General features: G+C 35.0%; 1 protein-coding gene across 1 annotated transcript in view; it reads left to right on the top strand.

Annotated features, from left to right (window-relative positions):
* Positions 1-475: 475 nt before the first annotated feature.
* Positions 476-14,514, top strand: part of TTC29 (tetratricopeptide repeat domain 29) — a 135,917-nt gene continuing 121,878 nt past the window's right edge. The window contains exons 1-2 of the mRNA XM_027795212.2: positions 476-567; positions 4,389-4,472. Coding sequence (XP_027651013.1) covers positions 476-567; positions 4,389-4,472 — 176 coding nt within the window. The remainder of the gene's footprint in view (positions 568-4,388; positions 4,473-14,514) is intronic.

Genomic DNA, 14,514 nt, shown 5'->3' with positions numbered 1-14,514 from the left:
GTAAGTATAGCATTACTTACATTTTTTATTCAAATGATTGTTACTATTATGATTATGTATTATTTTGAACGTTACTACAGTGCCTGTTGTTGCATTGCACACCGCATGTTCAATCATTTCTCCACCTTATATATTAACTTAGGATGTTATTGATAAGTGGACCTAGGTAGCTTGAGGAGGCACAGGGAATCACATGCAAGAACGTTCCTGAATCAGTTGTCCCTGTGCAAATAAAAGCATTCCAATGAGAGGGAAAACCATTGAAAGTAAGATCATGACCATTCCTATGCGTTATGTCCTACTGAATTAATGATGAGGCCTGAAAATATTTGTGTGGAACTGGAATCTGGTTTCACAGATAACGCACTGGAAATGAAAGAAAGTTGACTGGGAAGCACAAGGAGGATAAGAAACTGCATCACTGTGAAGACATTGTTTCAAGTAACATTAGTTTTGTTTGTTTGTTTTAGTTAAAATGAATGTATTGCCTCAAGCAATCCTACAAAGCCCAAGGGAGCATCCCAGGTTCATAGAGCAGACTGTTTGCCCCTCATTAGACTTTGCAAGGTACGTACCTCTTTTCTTTCAGTGTCATTTTTACTGTGAATAGCTTCGATCAGCTATGCCAAGGTGAGAAATTATGTTTGCTTTTTTGTAATATTTAAAACTGAAAAAATCATAGGCAAGGAAATTCTCACTTAGGGTGGTTTCATAACTAAAAGGGAAAAAAAACCAAAATAGGAAATTTGTTCTGTTTAAGGTAGCTATTTCATCCTAGTTTTTCAATACCTCTTTAAAAGCTGTAGGAAGTTATTTCCGTTTAGCATTGATACAAATGTAGGTCATTGAAAATGTACTGGTTTGGATGAAAAAACAAGGTGTGGGGTTTTTTCCCATTACAAGCACAAAACATTTTCATGTCTCTTAAAATACAATGAAGAAAACTGGCTTGAAAAACTTTATCCTGTACTTAATAATTGAGAGAGTTAACAACAGTGACATAATACTTCCAAGCCATCTTCTTGCACATGCCTACATGGCTTTCTATTCCGTTGCACTGATGTTGCACTCTGTTACTTGTATCTGTACATGTTTGTCTCCCTCAGTGAGTACTGGTATCTCAGTTACTACTCTGCTGTGCTCATTTTCTTGAAATTGCCTTTGTTTCAGAAAGAATTGTGGTTGTTTTCTTCTTTCTCCTCTTTTTGTTTTTTTAATCCCCTTCCCACCCCTCCCCTGATTCTAGCATTCCCCTTAGCCTTTGCCTGAAAGGTCTGAGGCACCTCAGAGTTCAGCAGCTACATGTCCATGTCTAAAAGCAGTAAGAATCTCAAAACACAGTATCCTTGCACCCAGTCTTTCTGAGGGACTCATTCTGATAGGTGTCCTCTCATACAATGATAGAATAAGGACATGCAGTGGTGTCTTACAGTTACTTTTTTAAAAAAAAAATTTGTGGCTGGAGACATACTCTGCAGCCATCACTTTTTCCAGTAACTACATTGCTGGAGAGCTCACCCCAGCGGTAGGAGGTTTGTTTCTTTCCTTGTCTTGGGAAGGTTCATGTTCAAGAACATAATTCTGCAGCAGTCTTACAGAAGTTGCAGCTATTTGCAGAAAGGAAATGTGTGATTCTGTAATGGTCTAGACCATGCTGTACATGCCTAGTGATTACAGCAAGACAAAGTCTGCCATTTTTTGATAGGAAATTTTGAGAAAGGTAGTCTGAGTTAACAGAATAGGCAGTGGGGAAAGTTATGTGAGAATCAGTTTGGTCCTTTATGCAACTTTGTTCTTTCCTTGATTAAAAAGCCAGGTGTATTTGTAATGATGTTTATTTCTCGAACAAAACCAGTAACGATATTTTCGCTGTGTAGACTGGTAACAGAAATAGTTATAGGGATGCATGGTGTAAAATACTAACTCTGGGGTACATGTCCGTTGGATTAAAATATATTTGTCTTAAATAAGTGAGAAATATAAAATTAAATAGGAACCAATTTACAGGTGTAGCAGTCTTTTTTTATAAACTATTTATGAAATATAGTGAGTCATCATGGAAAAACTGGAGAAATAAGGCTAAAACAGTTTAGGAAAAACAAGTGACAACTTCTGGAAGCAAAGAAACAGTGGCTCTTAGCCAGTGCCATCTTCACCTCATTTCTCTATTAAGAAACAACATCCATTCCAAGTCACAGTCTCAGTTCTTCATGTTAATGACTTTTTTTTTTTTTAAATTCTCATTGCATATAACGAGCCATTTTACACAATGATTATTTGAGTTGATGGAATTTTCTGCTGTGTATTTTTTCCCTATGTATCATCGTTTCTGTGTTGTTGCTATATTAACATCATTAATAACAATAGCCAGGATGAGGTGAGTATTTATTATTTTTAGTAACTTAAATTCTTTATGATGGATAATCATGTTTGTAGTTGCATCCGTCCAATACAGGATGTTGTAAAACTTACATAAACAGTAACTAGTTTCCAAGTTGTTGCTTTTGTTTTTTCCCCTTGGCTGTAGCTGTCTTTAACTTAGATGGTGTTACCGATCACAGCTCAGAGATTTATGCCTTGAATATAAAGCAGGTGATGTTCTAAATTGTATATGATTCTAGGGGGTTTTCCCCTGATTGTTTTTTATTAAAATACTTTTGTGAAGATGAGAAGGCATTGGGTATTTCTTTGTTCCAGCTTGAGATGATTTTTAACTGCAGTGTAGATTAAATTGCAGCAAGCTGATACCTCAGAATGCCTAGGAATTTGCTTGTTGTAGTTGACTGTTTCAGTCTGGGGGGTTGGACTTTTCCCCCCTCCTCCTCCTCACACCTCCATATCTAGTGTGTTCTCTATGTCCTACTGATTTTTGCAGAAAGCTCATTTTTGCATTCTTAAAGTACAAAGGTCAGACAGAGGTTTTTGTGTTGTCTGCTGAATACTTCATATTTAATTACCCAGAGATACTATTTTTCAATTTTTCTATTACCTCATATAAACTTACTCTATCTTAAAATATGTTATACAGCAGTTTAAAATATACAATAATTACCTAATCTCTTAATTATTCTAATGACATTGTCTAACTTCCTAAATTGTGACTATTTTGGTGTGAAAATTTTGATATTGATTATAACTGACTTTTTATGGCAATATCGCAAAGGTTTACCTTTTGCATGGTCAGCAGCAGCTCATATAGATTGTGTTATGTGCAGCTTGAAAGCGTAAGCCTCTGTTGGTGCAGCTCAGTAGTAGTAAATTCTGGAACAAATTTAAATGCCCTATTTGTGCTGGAAGTTTTCACTATTACATTGTTTTAAATACAGACATGTCAAAATATCTCTACGTTGCTCTAGCTATTTTGTTTTCATTTAAATGAACTTCATGAAGTGTCTTCGGTATTCTCAGAGCAATAAGGAGCATGATGCTTATATTAGCTAACATTATGAAAAGAATTTACTCTCATCCCTGTAATGAAAGGCAGCAGAGTAATACAGACAGAGAAAGAGGAAAGCAATAGATTTATGTGGAACACTAATGTTGAATTTCTTTTATCTTTGAGTGATTAACAAGACAATCTTTATGCTCTTTTAAAGAAGAATAAAAATAAATTCACATTACTTTTGTAAAGATGATATCCTCTACAGCTGGGATATCAGAATCTATTTAAACACATGATCAGTAAGTGCATATTATCCTTTAAAATTGAAGGCATCTTTTGTGGATCAGAGTGGAGATGTAAAGAGGTGATGGCTCAAGTGAAAGGTGAAATTATGTACAGTTCAAATTTTAAAATCAGGTCCATGCATCCTGAAATTTGCTGTTTATTTAAGTGGATTACCCCCTTAGTGGGCCACCTTTTGCAATATGCTGCTCAAACTGTGGAAAGCTGAAAGCAGTATTACAAGTCTGTATTGCACTAAGGAAAACATTCTGAGATGGGTTTAGGATTTTTTTTCGTTGATTTTCTTTTTTTTTTAATTTTGAAAAAAGTTAAATACAAAGAAGATTGGACCACTCTGGTCCATACTGATAATGCAAAAATGTAATGGTTCTGGTTTAGAATACAGTTTAAATATGGATAGCTTAATCAATTATTATTGATGTAGCTAGTAAACCATTTCTTCTAGTTTAGACAGAAATATCAGTTAACCAGGTCCTTGAAAGGTAATACCAACTCTGTTTTCTTTCAGAAATAAACATTTGTAATAGCTACAGACCAAAAAATTTAAAAAGATACTTGTATGTGTTTATAGAATGTCTGATATATTACTTTTCAATATTTCAGTATTTAGCTCTACTTGGCAATGCTAATATATTATACATGCTGTAGAAGTATATGTTAGCACCTCACAGTGTTTCTTCTAATTTTTTTCATTTAAATTTAGGATTCATTTGATCAAAGACAAAGATGGCATAGATGATTATTTGGCGAAGAATATCAAAGGGTTGTCAAAACAAGAAGCTGCTGCGTAAGTTGGCTTTTTTGAGGCATTTTAACATCCATAAGTTTATTGTTTCCTTTGTTTCTAGTCATCATAATCATTTAAATTTAAAGTCCCCTAGGCCCTACCCTTTCTAGTGGAACTTGGCATTTAAAAATTGAAGTTGATATTAAATAATGATGGTTCATTTCTCCTGATCTTAAATATATCAAAGCATTTAACTCCTTGGTTTTACTAATTTGTATATTTACCAAAGTATTATATCACCTTTTTAACATTATTGTTGATATTGTGTCAGTAATTACATTTGAAATTGTGCTGCTTTTTTTTTTCCTTTTTTCTTTTTTTTTTTTTTTTTCTGAGCCTCTGTGAAATATCTCCTCTGGGGTGGAAGCTTAGTATACTGACATACACATTCCTGTAATTTTGAATTATTATTTAGCCAAGCTCATGTGCTGACTTCTGTGGTGAAGCATTTAATACACCATTAGTTATTTAAAAACCCAGTGAATGAAAGAAATCTAGATAACTTTTGATTTCTTACAGCTGAGGTATTTACATTTAGGAGTTACAAGAGACTACGAATGACTTACTCTTCTGGAGTCTTTTAACAGATCTGGGGTTCAGCACCATCAAAATTAATGAAAGAATTCTAACAAATATGAATTGCTGGTTGCTTAAGTGAGATGATTTATTTATTTCAATATTTAAATAATAAAAAGATGCATATACAAGGGCTCTAGGCACCTTAACAATTAATATTGCAAGATCACACTTGCAGCATAAAAATATTCTATCAGACAGGAATTCGACAGGCTAGTTTCTTGCAAAACATGCTTCTTTTTTCCTTCCTAGCCTAAGAACATACTTGCAAACTTTCAAATGAAAATCTAAAAAATTACCATATTTGACTTGAGAGGTAATAACTTCAGCATTGTCCTAAAACCTAACCATATAATACTCAGCAGGCATGCTTTCCTTTCCTGTGATACAAGTCCGATTTGCCTTTATTTTTACAATGGTAACATGATAATGCTAGTAAGTGTTCTGACTGTCAATACAAAGATTATAATGTATCTGGTCCGATGATCTAGGAGAGCAATCTGTTTAGAGCAAACTCATATGCCACTTATTTCATTTGAATTAAGACCAGGTTCAAAGATGATGGACTAAAGATTAGTTAAGTGATGGGATTGGGCAGGACCTTCTCAATGTATCATCCTAGAGTTTGCAAAGTTCAATTTATTCTTTCGTTTCTGTAGACAGACTCTTATCATGGTCACAGTCTGTGGGAGAGAGCAGCTTGACAGTGACAGGAAAGTGAGTTAGGTGAGGCAGTGGGAAGTGCCATGTTACTGCTCTGTGAGTACACGTGGTTGATGTGGGACAGTTACGTTTGATCATGCTATCATAATAATCATGCTAGGTGTCATAGCTAGTTTAAATATTCCCTGCTTAAAGAGAAGGAAACTGAGATTGCTCTGTGACTTGGTCACATTCTGCATGAGCTGGACCAGCATAAGGAACAGATCCTTCCCAAGCAAATGCTGTGTTAATAGAGGTCCTGTCCCCTGAATTAAGGGTAGCATAGTTGCTCTGTGAGGAGAGGAGGAAGTATCAGACCTCAGGGAGCAAGCACAGAAATAAGTACACTCACTTATTGTCACCCTCGTTCTGCATCAGCTATGCAGTGCTGCTGTAGTCATTACGCTACAATTGTTGCAGACGGACTAGCCTTCCCAGTGACCTGTTTCAGTCTTTAGCCCGAGTGTATTTCCACAGTAGACACACCACGCTAGGGACAGAAGTGTTCTCTCTGTGATTATGCAGGAAGTCACTGCTATTTTAGGAAGGTCGTGGGGGTACAAAGTGTGTGTTACAGCTCTGATTTGATCAGGTCAGCCTTTTACTGCTATTAGAAAAACAAAACAAAACACACACCAAAAAAAAACCCCACCAAACCAAACCAAACCAAACAAGCTCCTCTGCAATTTTTCTTTTTATATCCAAACCCTGAGTCTGGAGGTTGTGGAAAAGGAAACCAGCGAGGAAATCCACAATGAAGTGAGAATTTTATTATCTGTTTTGCAATATCTACACAAAGGGGAGTGTTTCCGTACTGTTTTGTAATATGCTGGTTTTCAAAGCTTCTTAAAAGATTAAATGGTAATATCATATGTATTCTGGTTTATTTCTACGGAGATTTTTAAAGTACATCTTTAAAAATATTATGTTCATGTTCTGTGTGTTTAATTATTCTCAGAATTTTACCTTTTGATAATAGCTAAGCAGTTACAAAATTTCTATAGTATGTGATGTATTAATGCTGTTCTATAAACCTGATACAATCATTTGAGAGCAAACAAATGGTAACAAACTAGCAGCTACAGTTGTATTGGTGCTAGGCTAGTCAAGTTACAAAAAACTAAATGCATCAACTGTAATTTTAAACCAATTTATAAAGTTAGGCAATGCCATGTCTGTAAATGATCTTACTGAAATCAGTGTTATGCTTTTTATGTCTCAGCTGACAACAGATGTTTTTATTTTAAAAATTGTGAGAAGTGGCTTATAATATGTGGTATAGTTTTTTAAATAGTGTTTCCACTCCAGATGTAGACTATTGCATTTCTTTTTGACAGGCTATCTTTCTTTTGCCACCTAAATATCTGTATTTTTGTTTAATGTGGAAGTCAGTCATTATTTTGTCAAGACAAATTCTTGTAGCCACACTCCTGCTTAATATTAAACACCCTTTCTTTCTTTCTTTCTTTTTTTTTTTTCTTTTTTCTTTTTGGTGCAGGTTAGGTGGTTAACAAATATATTACCTCGTAAATAAAGGAATGTATGGGTAGTATCACATTTATGGAAACAAGCAACATTCTTTAAGGCTGTTCCCTAAAATTGTATACTTCACAATATTTTTTAAAATTAGGATAAGCTTCTTCATAGCTGAAGGAAAAAAAGGGTTGCAGTTATTCTTCTATTATACAGTATTGTATTCTGTTCAAACTTCCACAAATGAGAATAATTCTGTGAAGTTTTCTTATGTTATAATCTCATTTTTCTGTAGAAAAAATGTGGAGTTATTTCTCTTTTTTTGTTTTCTTTGTAATAATTTTTGTCTCAGGGTGATATGATAGAAAAGGGGAAAAAAAGCATTGCTTAAGATAGTGCTTTAATTATTTTAAAACAGAATATTGCTTTGTTTTTTTCATTGATTTTGTTTGGTTTCCTTCTCTAAAACTTTAACTTGAAATAAGAAGTGAACGTTGTGTAGGAGACTGGAAATGGAAAAAAAGTAAAAGTTCTCATTAATGCAGAATGTGACTGCTTTCTTGTCACAGAATTAGGCTTCTGTAAGCTTATGAGGAGGTTGGCTGACTCCACTGGCCTTCAGTGTGCTTTCCCTGATACTTTCTCTTCTCGGTCTTGACTTACCAAATCATTAATGGCTCAAAATCAGGTTGCAATAAAAATTAAAAATTGTCCTTATAACTGATGTAAGAGTCAAAAGTTCATGACAAACTGTGAAGTAAGGCATTTTCCATCAAGAGATTGATTCCAGGGATGAATCTTCAAATGAGTTTGGAGTCTAGAATGGATCAGAGTTTCATACTGTCATTCCTGTTTCCTGATCTTTTAGTCAGGGCCAGAAAGATTAAGTAACAGTTCTCTCCTCTTCATACAAATGAAAATTGTCCAAAGATGACCATATCATCAAAAAAGAGTTAAAGATTAGAAAGAGAGACTTTGAAATCTTTTTGATGAGAGGAACAGTTTTGTTTAGTAGTAGCAAAAAAAATGTTAGTGTTTTTACTTAATGTATTTCTGTGAATCAGATGGAGTTCTAGTGTCCTCACTCTAGACTCATTGGTACTCAGATGACATCTAAATTATTATACAGAGATGGTATAGGCTGAAATAGATATGCAGAAAATATGTATTTGTGTTTTCTGTCTTAGGAGTGGTGGATCAGTGTGTTAGTTACGGAAAGCTTGCCTTGATAGATTTGTCTCTAGTAAAGACATGCTCTGATACGACTTTTTCAGGCTGGAGACAATATTACGTTATATGCATTCGATCAGATGTTTTTGAGATATGGTGGGTTGTTCTGCTTAGAATTCACTGGAAGGTTGGTCCACTTCAAGATTATCTGGAACACAAAAAGGCAAAGGCTTTCATTCTCAGGTGGGCTGCGACCCCCAGAGCACTTGCCAGCCATCTCAGCTTATACTGGGAAAATCAATCATTAAACTACTTCACAGATTATATACTGAAAACTGGAATATAATATAGTAGCAATTCTTTGCTTCCATAAACCTGCGTCCTTCTCTGCAAAATTAACTGATCCAGAGGACTAGGTTAATCACCCTGTATAATCAATGGAAATAATGGAAAAATGGAAAAAGTAATTTGATGAGTTGAACCCCATCTTTTAGGATTCAGCCAACTGCTTTAGAGTAAGGTGAATTATACTTTTGAACTACCTATTTCTCTCCATTGCTTGTGGAGACCTTAGGATGACCAGCTCAGATGTCAACATGTACATTTACAGATTAAGCCCACACAGGAGAACTATTGAATTTTGAAAGCTGTAAAAAGTCTTAGATGGTTGCATTCACTAATTCCTGAGGCAGAATTTCTACACAAAGCTAGCAAGTCCAGAACAAAAGTTACCTGGCATCCATTTTAAAGCTTCTGTAAGTGCCAGCTGACAGATGATTTTTCCGTTCTTTAGTGGGAGAATTAAAAGTGACAAGTTATTTACTGCCCTGCCCCTCATGTTTCTGCTGTTTTCAGTGTATCAGCTGTGTAGAGTTAAGGAAAAAAGATGGCAGAAAATTAATGAGGGATTAAGTGTTAGTGCTCAAGATCAGTTTGTGTAAATAAAAGATTTCTTTCTGTGGTGGGTTGACCTTGGCTGGATGCTAGGTGTCCACCAAGCTGCTCTATCACTCCCCTCCCCAGCAGAACAGGGTGGGGAGAAAATAAGATGAAAAAAACCTTGTGGGTCAAGATAAAGGCAGTTTAATGAAGCAACAGCAAAAGTTGCGTGTGTGGAAGTGAAGGAAAACAAAAGATGTTATTCTCTACTTCCCATCAGCAGGCGATGTTTGGCCACTTCCTGGGAAGCAGGGCTTCAGTGCATATATTGGCTGCTCTGGAAGACAAACTTAAATAATGAATGCCTCCCCTTCCTTCTCCTTTCTTTTAGCTGTTATATCTGAGCAGACATCATATGGTATGGAATATCCCACTGGTCACTTTGGGTCAGCTGTCTTGGCTATGTCCCCTCCCAAGATCTTGCCCACCTCCAGCCTACTGGGCAGGGAGATTGAGAGAAAGCCTTGATGCCGTGCGAGCACTGCTCAGCAGTACTCAAAACACTGGTGTGTTATCACCACCTTTCTAGCTCCCAGCACGAGCACAGCACTATGAGGGCTGCTACAGGGCTCAGCCAGACCCAATACACTTGCGTTATGTCCTTACTTCTACTAGTTGGTCTTGGAATAGTCAACCCCGTCTGTCCTCCAAGACTAAAGAGGAAGAAACTTCTTCACCTGACTAGAGGCCAGAATGATCTGGAGAGTCCACTGAAAGAGAAGAGTGGGGTTTGTGGGCTGATGGAGAGGAGAAGACCTAGCCTGAAGGGTGGTTTATTTATTTTCATCATAGCCATGACAGACTGCTAAGCCCTGCTATTAGACTGGACTTCTTCTGATCTTGTCCTCTGTTAATAAGTTACTTAAATCACGAGAGTTTTGGTACTTAGTTTTAGATTTATTTGCTTTTCTATTTGTCCTTATTCTAGTCTTTTGTGTTGATGGACCAGTTCTTTAAGGAAGCTGAACACAAATAGCTGATTGGGGTTTTAATCCAGACTTTTTAGTAGCTGCCACCTTTACCAAATAAATTAGTAAGGTGACTTCATAGGTGACCTCTGAAGTCTTTGACTCAACGAATGGATTGGGACCTTTTTTCATTGATAGCTTTTCAGATTGCCATGTTTTCTTTTTGACATCCTGAGTTCTTTACTGGGGCTTCTCAGTTTGAACATGCATATTTTAGGCTCGGGAATTTTGTGTTATAAGGTGGATTTGACCATTCCTGTGTTATGGAGTGAGGGTCTCAAGGGACAGGGGAGGGACACTACCAAGAGTAAGGCTTAGGAAAATATCTTGTTGGTGTGAGGTTAAGGCAAGGAAGGAGGAGGAAAAGCTGCTATTACTAGGAAGTTTGCAAAAGGCAATTTCAGACACAGGCAGATAATGTGTAGGTGCAGATTCTGCTTTTCTCTTGTATTTCAGTCCTTGATTGCGCAGTACTTCATTGTAGTTATGCACTGATTTGAGGTGCTTCCATTTCTTCTGTGGAGACACTATGAAGACAGGAAAAGCTCAAGGCAGGTAAAGAAGGGCATAGCAGCAAAAGAAGAAATAACTAAACTGTTCTTTTCCTTTCATGTTCAGGTCCTAGCAAGATTTTGCTGTTCTTGCTGATGTCAATCTTTGGATATGACCTGTGAGCACCTTATGACCCTCTTTGTTCACATTGCACTGGTTGAGAATGGGTGGAATGTTGTGTCAACTGATTTACATTTTATGAGGATGTTTCTTCACTTTTAAATACTAAAAACCATGGAAAAGGGTTTATCAGAACTGAAGAAATGTGTCCTGTCATAGTAAAAGAAATTTTAAATCAAGGCACTCTATCCAAACTCCCTGCTGATTGCAGAATGGGAGATGGAACAAGTCACTTATTGATCTAGATGATAAATTTTAAATTTCTTTCACAATATTATTTAAATATGTATTTTTTTCTGTCTGAATAATTCCTAAAAATCTTGCTTGCCATGACCAGGATTCAATGTTTATTAAACAACTTTCAAAAAGATATTTTACCACTTAGAGGCACACATTCTTTTTGGTCAATTGAATGATCTCTGTGAATTTCAGGCCTGAAAAACATATTATTTAGTGTAATTAGGCAGTGATCTAAAGAACAGAACTGTGTGGGAAGTGAATGGTTTGCCTTTCCTAAAGAAACTTCTCTGTGCATTTGTGTAATGTGAAAGGTTTTTCTTGAAAAGGTTAAAAAAAGTTCTAATCAACTTCTGTACATTATGTAGAACTTCATTTTCTAAACTCTGCAAAAGAAAGTTTCATATTTAATGGGAAATCATGAATTATTCCATTTATTATCTACTTCCTCCTTTCAAAGACATGATCTGGATAAAAGGCGGGGTGAATAATTTCAAAAAATACAATACATTTTTAATGGGAAGGTGCAAACTACAGATTCTCATGACTATTAGCAAGTATAGAGGAAACAGAATTTTACTTGCAAAAACTCATCAAACTCTTGCAAAGATAAAATACATGACATACTTTAATAAAGAAGAACACAGTGAGCTGAAGTTTTTCTTTTTTTATGTAACTTGTTGTTTTTACTAAGTTTGGTCTTATGGATTTCTAGTGCTTTCATTTCTCAATAGTTCAACAATATTTAGTACTGAAGATAATGTACAAGCAATACACAACTGACTTCTATTTTTAAAACACTCTATAAAGGTGAAGCATCTCTAACATAACAAAAGAATCTGAAATAAAGAAAGCCGCTCTAATCTGCCTTGGTACAATCATAACTTCCTCATAATTCTCACAGTGAACCCTCTCTTTTCTTTTCCTCTTAATCTCTGTGTGGTCTATTTGTCCTTAGACTACTGAGTAAGTTCTGTTGGGGACTTGCATGAGATATCATAAACAAAAGCAAAAATACTGTGGGAATTGTTCATAGCAATAGTATAATACATGTATAGCCTTGCATAGGGTTTTATGCTAATTCTATAGCATCAGCTTGAGAAGATAAAGAAAGTAAATAATTATGATTATCTTTTTTCTAAAGATAATTTTGCACACTGTGAATGAAACTTGCAGAGAAATGTAATCATTTCTCCAATATGATGCAAGTCAAATGGAAAGGGTTCCAAACCCAGATGTTTCTAGCTCTCAGTCCATTAGGTCAGCTCTGAAATAAAAGAGGAAAGTTGAGAAATACTTCATTTTGATAAATAATAGTCTATAAAGTATGGTTGGAATTACTTTTTGTTAATGAACATAATTAATTTAGAAAGAAAAGCAGAAAGATTAATGAAGATAATGCTTTTTTCTGATTATGCTTGAAGTAATCACATGTGTGTGTGCTTTTGTATGAAGAACATTTTTATAAGGATAGCACTGTTATTTTTATTTTTAGTGCTTTCTTTGCATTTATGTTTAGGGACAGAATGTTCCAAAAGTTCATTGCTAAATTTATATTTCCATTTTATGGGTTAATTATGATTCTTAATTATTACAGTACTTACATTCATTTTAAAATACTTTTTCTGTGTCATCCTTTGATGTTTATAATTGATTAATTTTTAATTTTATGTAGTATTAAAGTGGCAGTGTAGCTTTGAACAAAAGCAAGCAAGTTCAGTATATATGTTCTTTGCAGGATCCTGCTGACAGGTTATGCATCCACCTTTGATTGCATGATTTAGGTTTAAAGTGTAGTTTTGACAACAGTCAGAGACTGAGGCAGTTGATGAAAAACACTGCATTACTTAGGCTGAAAGTTATTGTACTTATATATATGGTATGAAGTACCTACATATTTACTTTCTGATATACTTAATTTTCATCTTTCTGTTAATAATTCTGAATGCATAGCTCCATAAACCTTTTCTTATATTAAAAAAATCTGAATTGTTACAGAAGTCAATTTCAAGTGGATGTTCTTCCTTTTCATGGTATGTACAAATTGTTAGGCGGTATTTTTTATTTACTATTTAGAGCAGGGAATTCTTTTTATAGCCTTTGGGGATTTGGTGACTGTTATGCTTTTGGTATTAGGACATTAGCTATTTCAGCTTCATTATTTGGAATTAAAAAATATGCACCCCACCCCAATATAATTTAATTCTCCGCCTTAGTAATCAAAAATTTTGATGTGTAAGCTAACCATCTATTACTACTTAATGATATTTACTGTACTTTCGTGTCTTTCTTTAATGAGATTACTATAGTCTACAATTTAACATATTACCATCCAGTACATATTTCATTAAAGCTATTTAAACGATCAGGCTTTAAACTAGGATTAAAGAGGGCTGTGCCCTGTTTCAGTTAAATAGCTTTGTATCAGTAGCAGTATGTCATGAGAATGTACCTTGGCCAGCTGAGGGCTTGACTTACCAAAATATGTACGTATATAAATTTTCGCATTGAACTCAGATACTCAGACAGCTCAGGTGTATTTTCAGGTTAGCTCTGTACCTAACTTGGGTGGATTGCAGCCCAGACACATGACAATGTAGATTTCAGCAGTGTGAGTACATGGTTTTATACCACTGTAACCTGGATCATAGTGTTGCTGAATGTGATAGTCATGTCTTCAGCTTCCATATTTACCAAATATTTGCGTAAGTGCTTTTTGTGTTTTAACAATGCCCTGCAGAAGTTGTAACTATATTTTAGATGTGGGTCACTAATGGTGTTGCAAATTGGCTGTCCAGCTGCAACTAAATAATAATTCCTCTTCCAATTCTTAGGCAGAGCATCCTGAAGTTATAAATTCTTATAGCATGCTTTGCTTTTTAGTGTTTTGTATAGTGTATTTCTTTTTACTTAATACATATATTTTTCAAATTTTAGTGAGGAAATTCTGGTGCCTCCTTGTTTATGCTGGGTTTGTTTGCATGTAGCTTAAACATAAAGTAGCTAAGTATTCATATAGTTGATAAAATTTCAATTTTCTTGTAGATTTATAGACAGAAAATGGGGGGAGAGTAAAATGTATTTGTTTATTTAAACTTAAGCAAAAATATCTTCATTATTTTTTCATAATTTTGTGATCCCTATCTAAGGCATTTATATCAGTCATTGACTTGCCAGCTGCAGAGGGAAATCCCAAGTGGATGTAACCTATTTGAATACAGTTTTTAAACATTATAATAATTGGTAGAGTAATTATTTTACACTAGAAGTACATTTTAATATTTTATATACTATCATTGTTCAAT

The sequence above is a fragment of the Falco peregrinus genome, chromosome 2, assembly GCF_023634155.1.
Source record: "Falco peregrinus isolate bFalPer1 chromosome 2, bFalPer1.pri, whole genome shotgun sequence".
NCBI classification, from domain to species: Eukaryota; Metazoa; Chordata; class Aves; order Falconiformes; family Falconidae; genus Falco; species Falco peregrinus.
The sequence above is the reverse complement of the archived record's forward strand: the minus strand, read 5'-3'. Positions and strand labels throughout refer to the sequence as shown.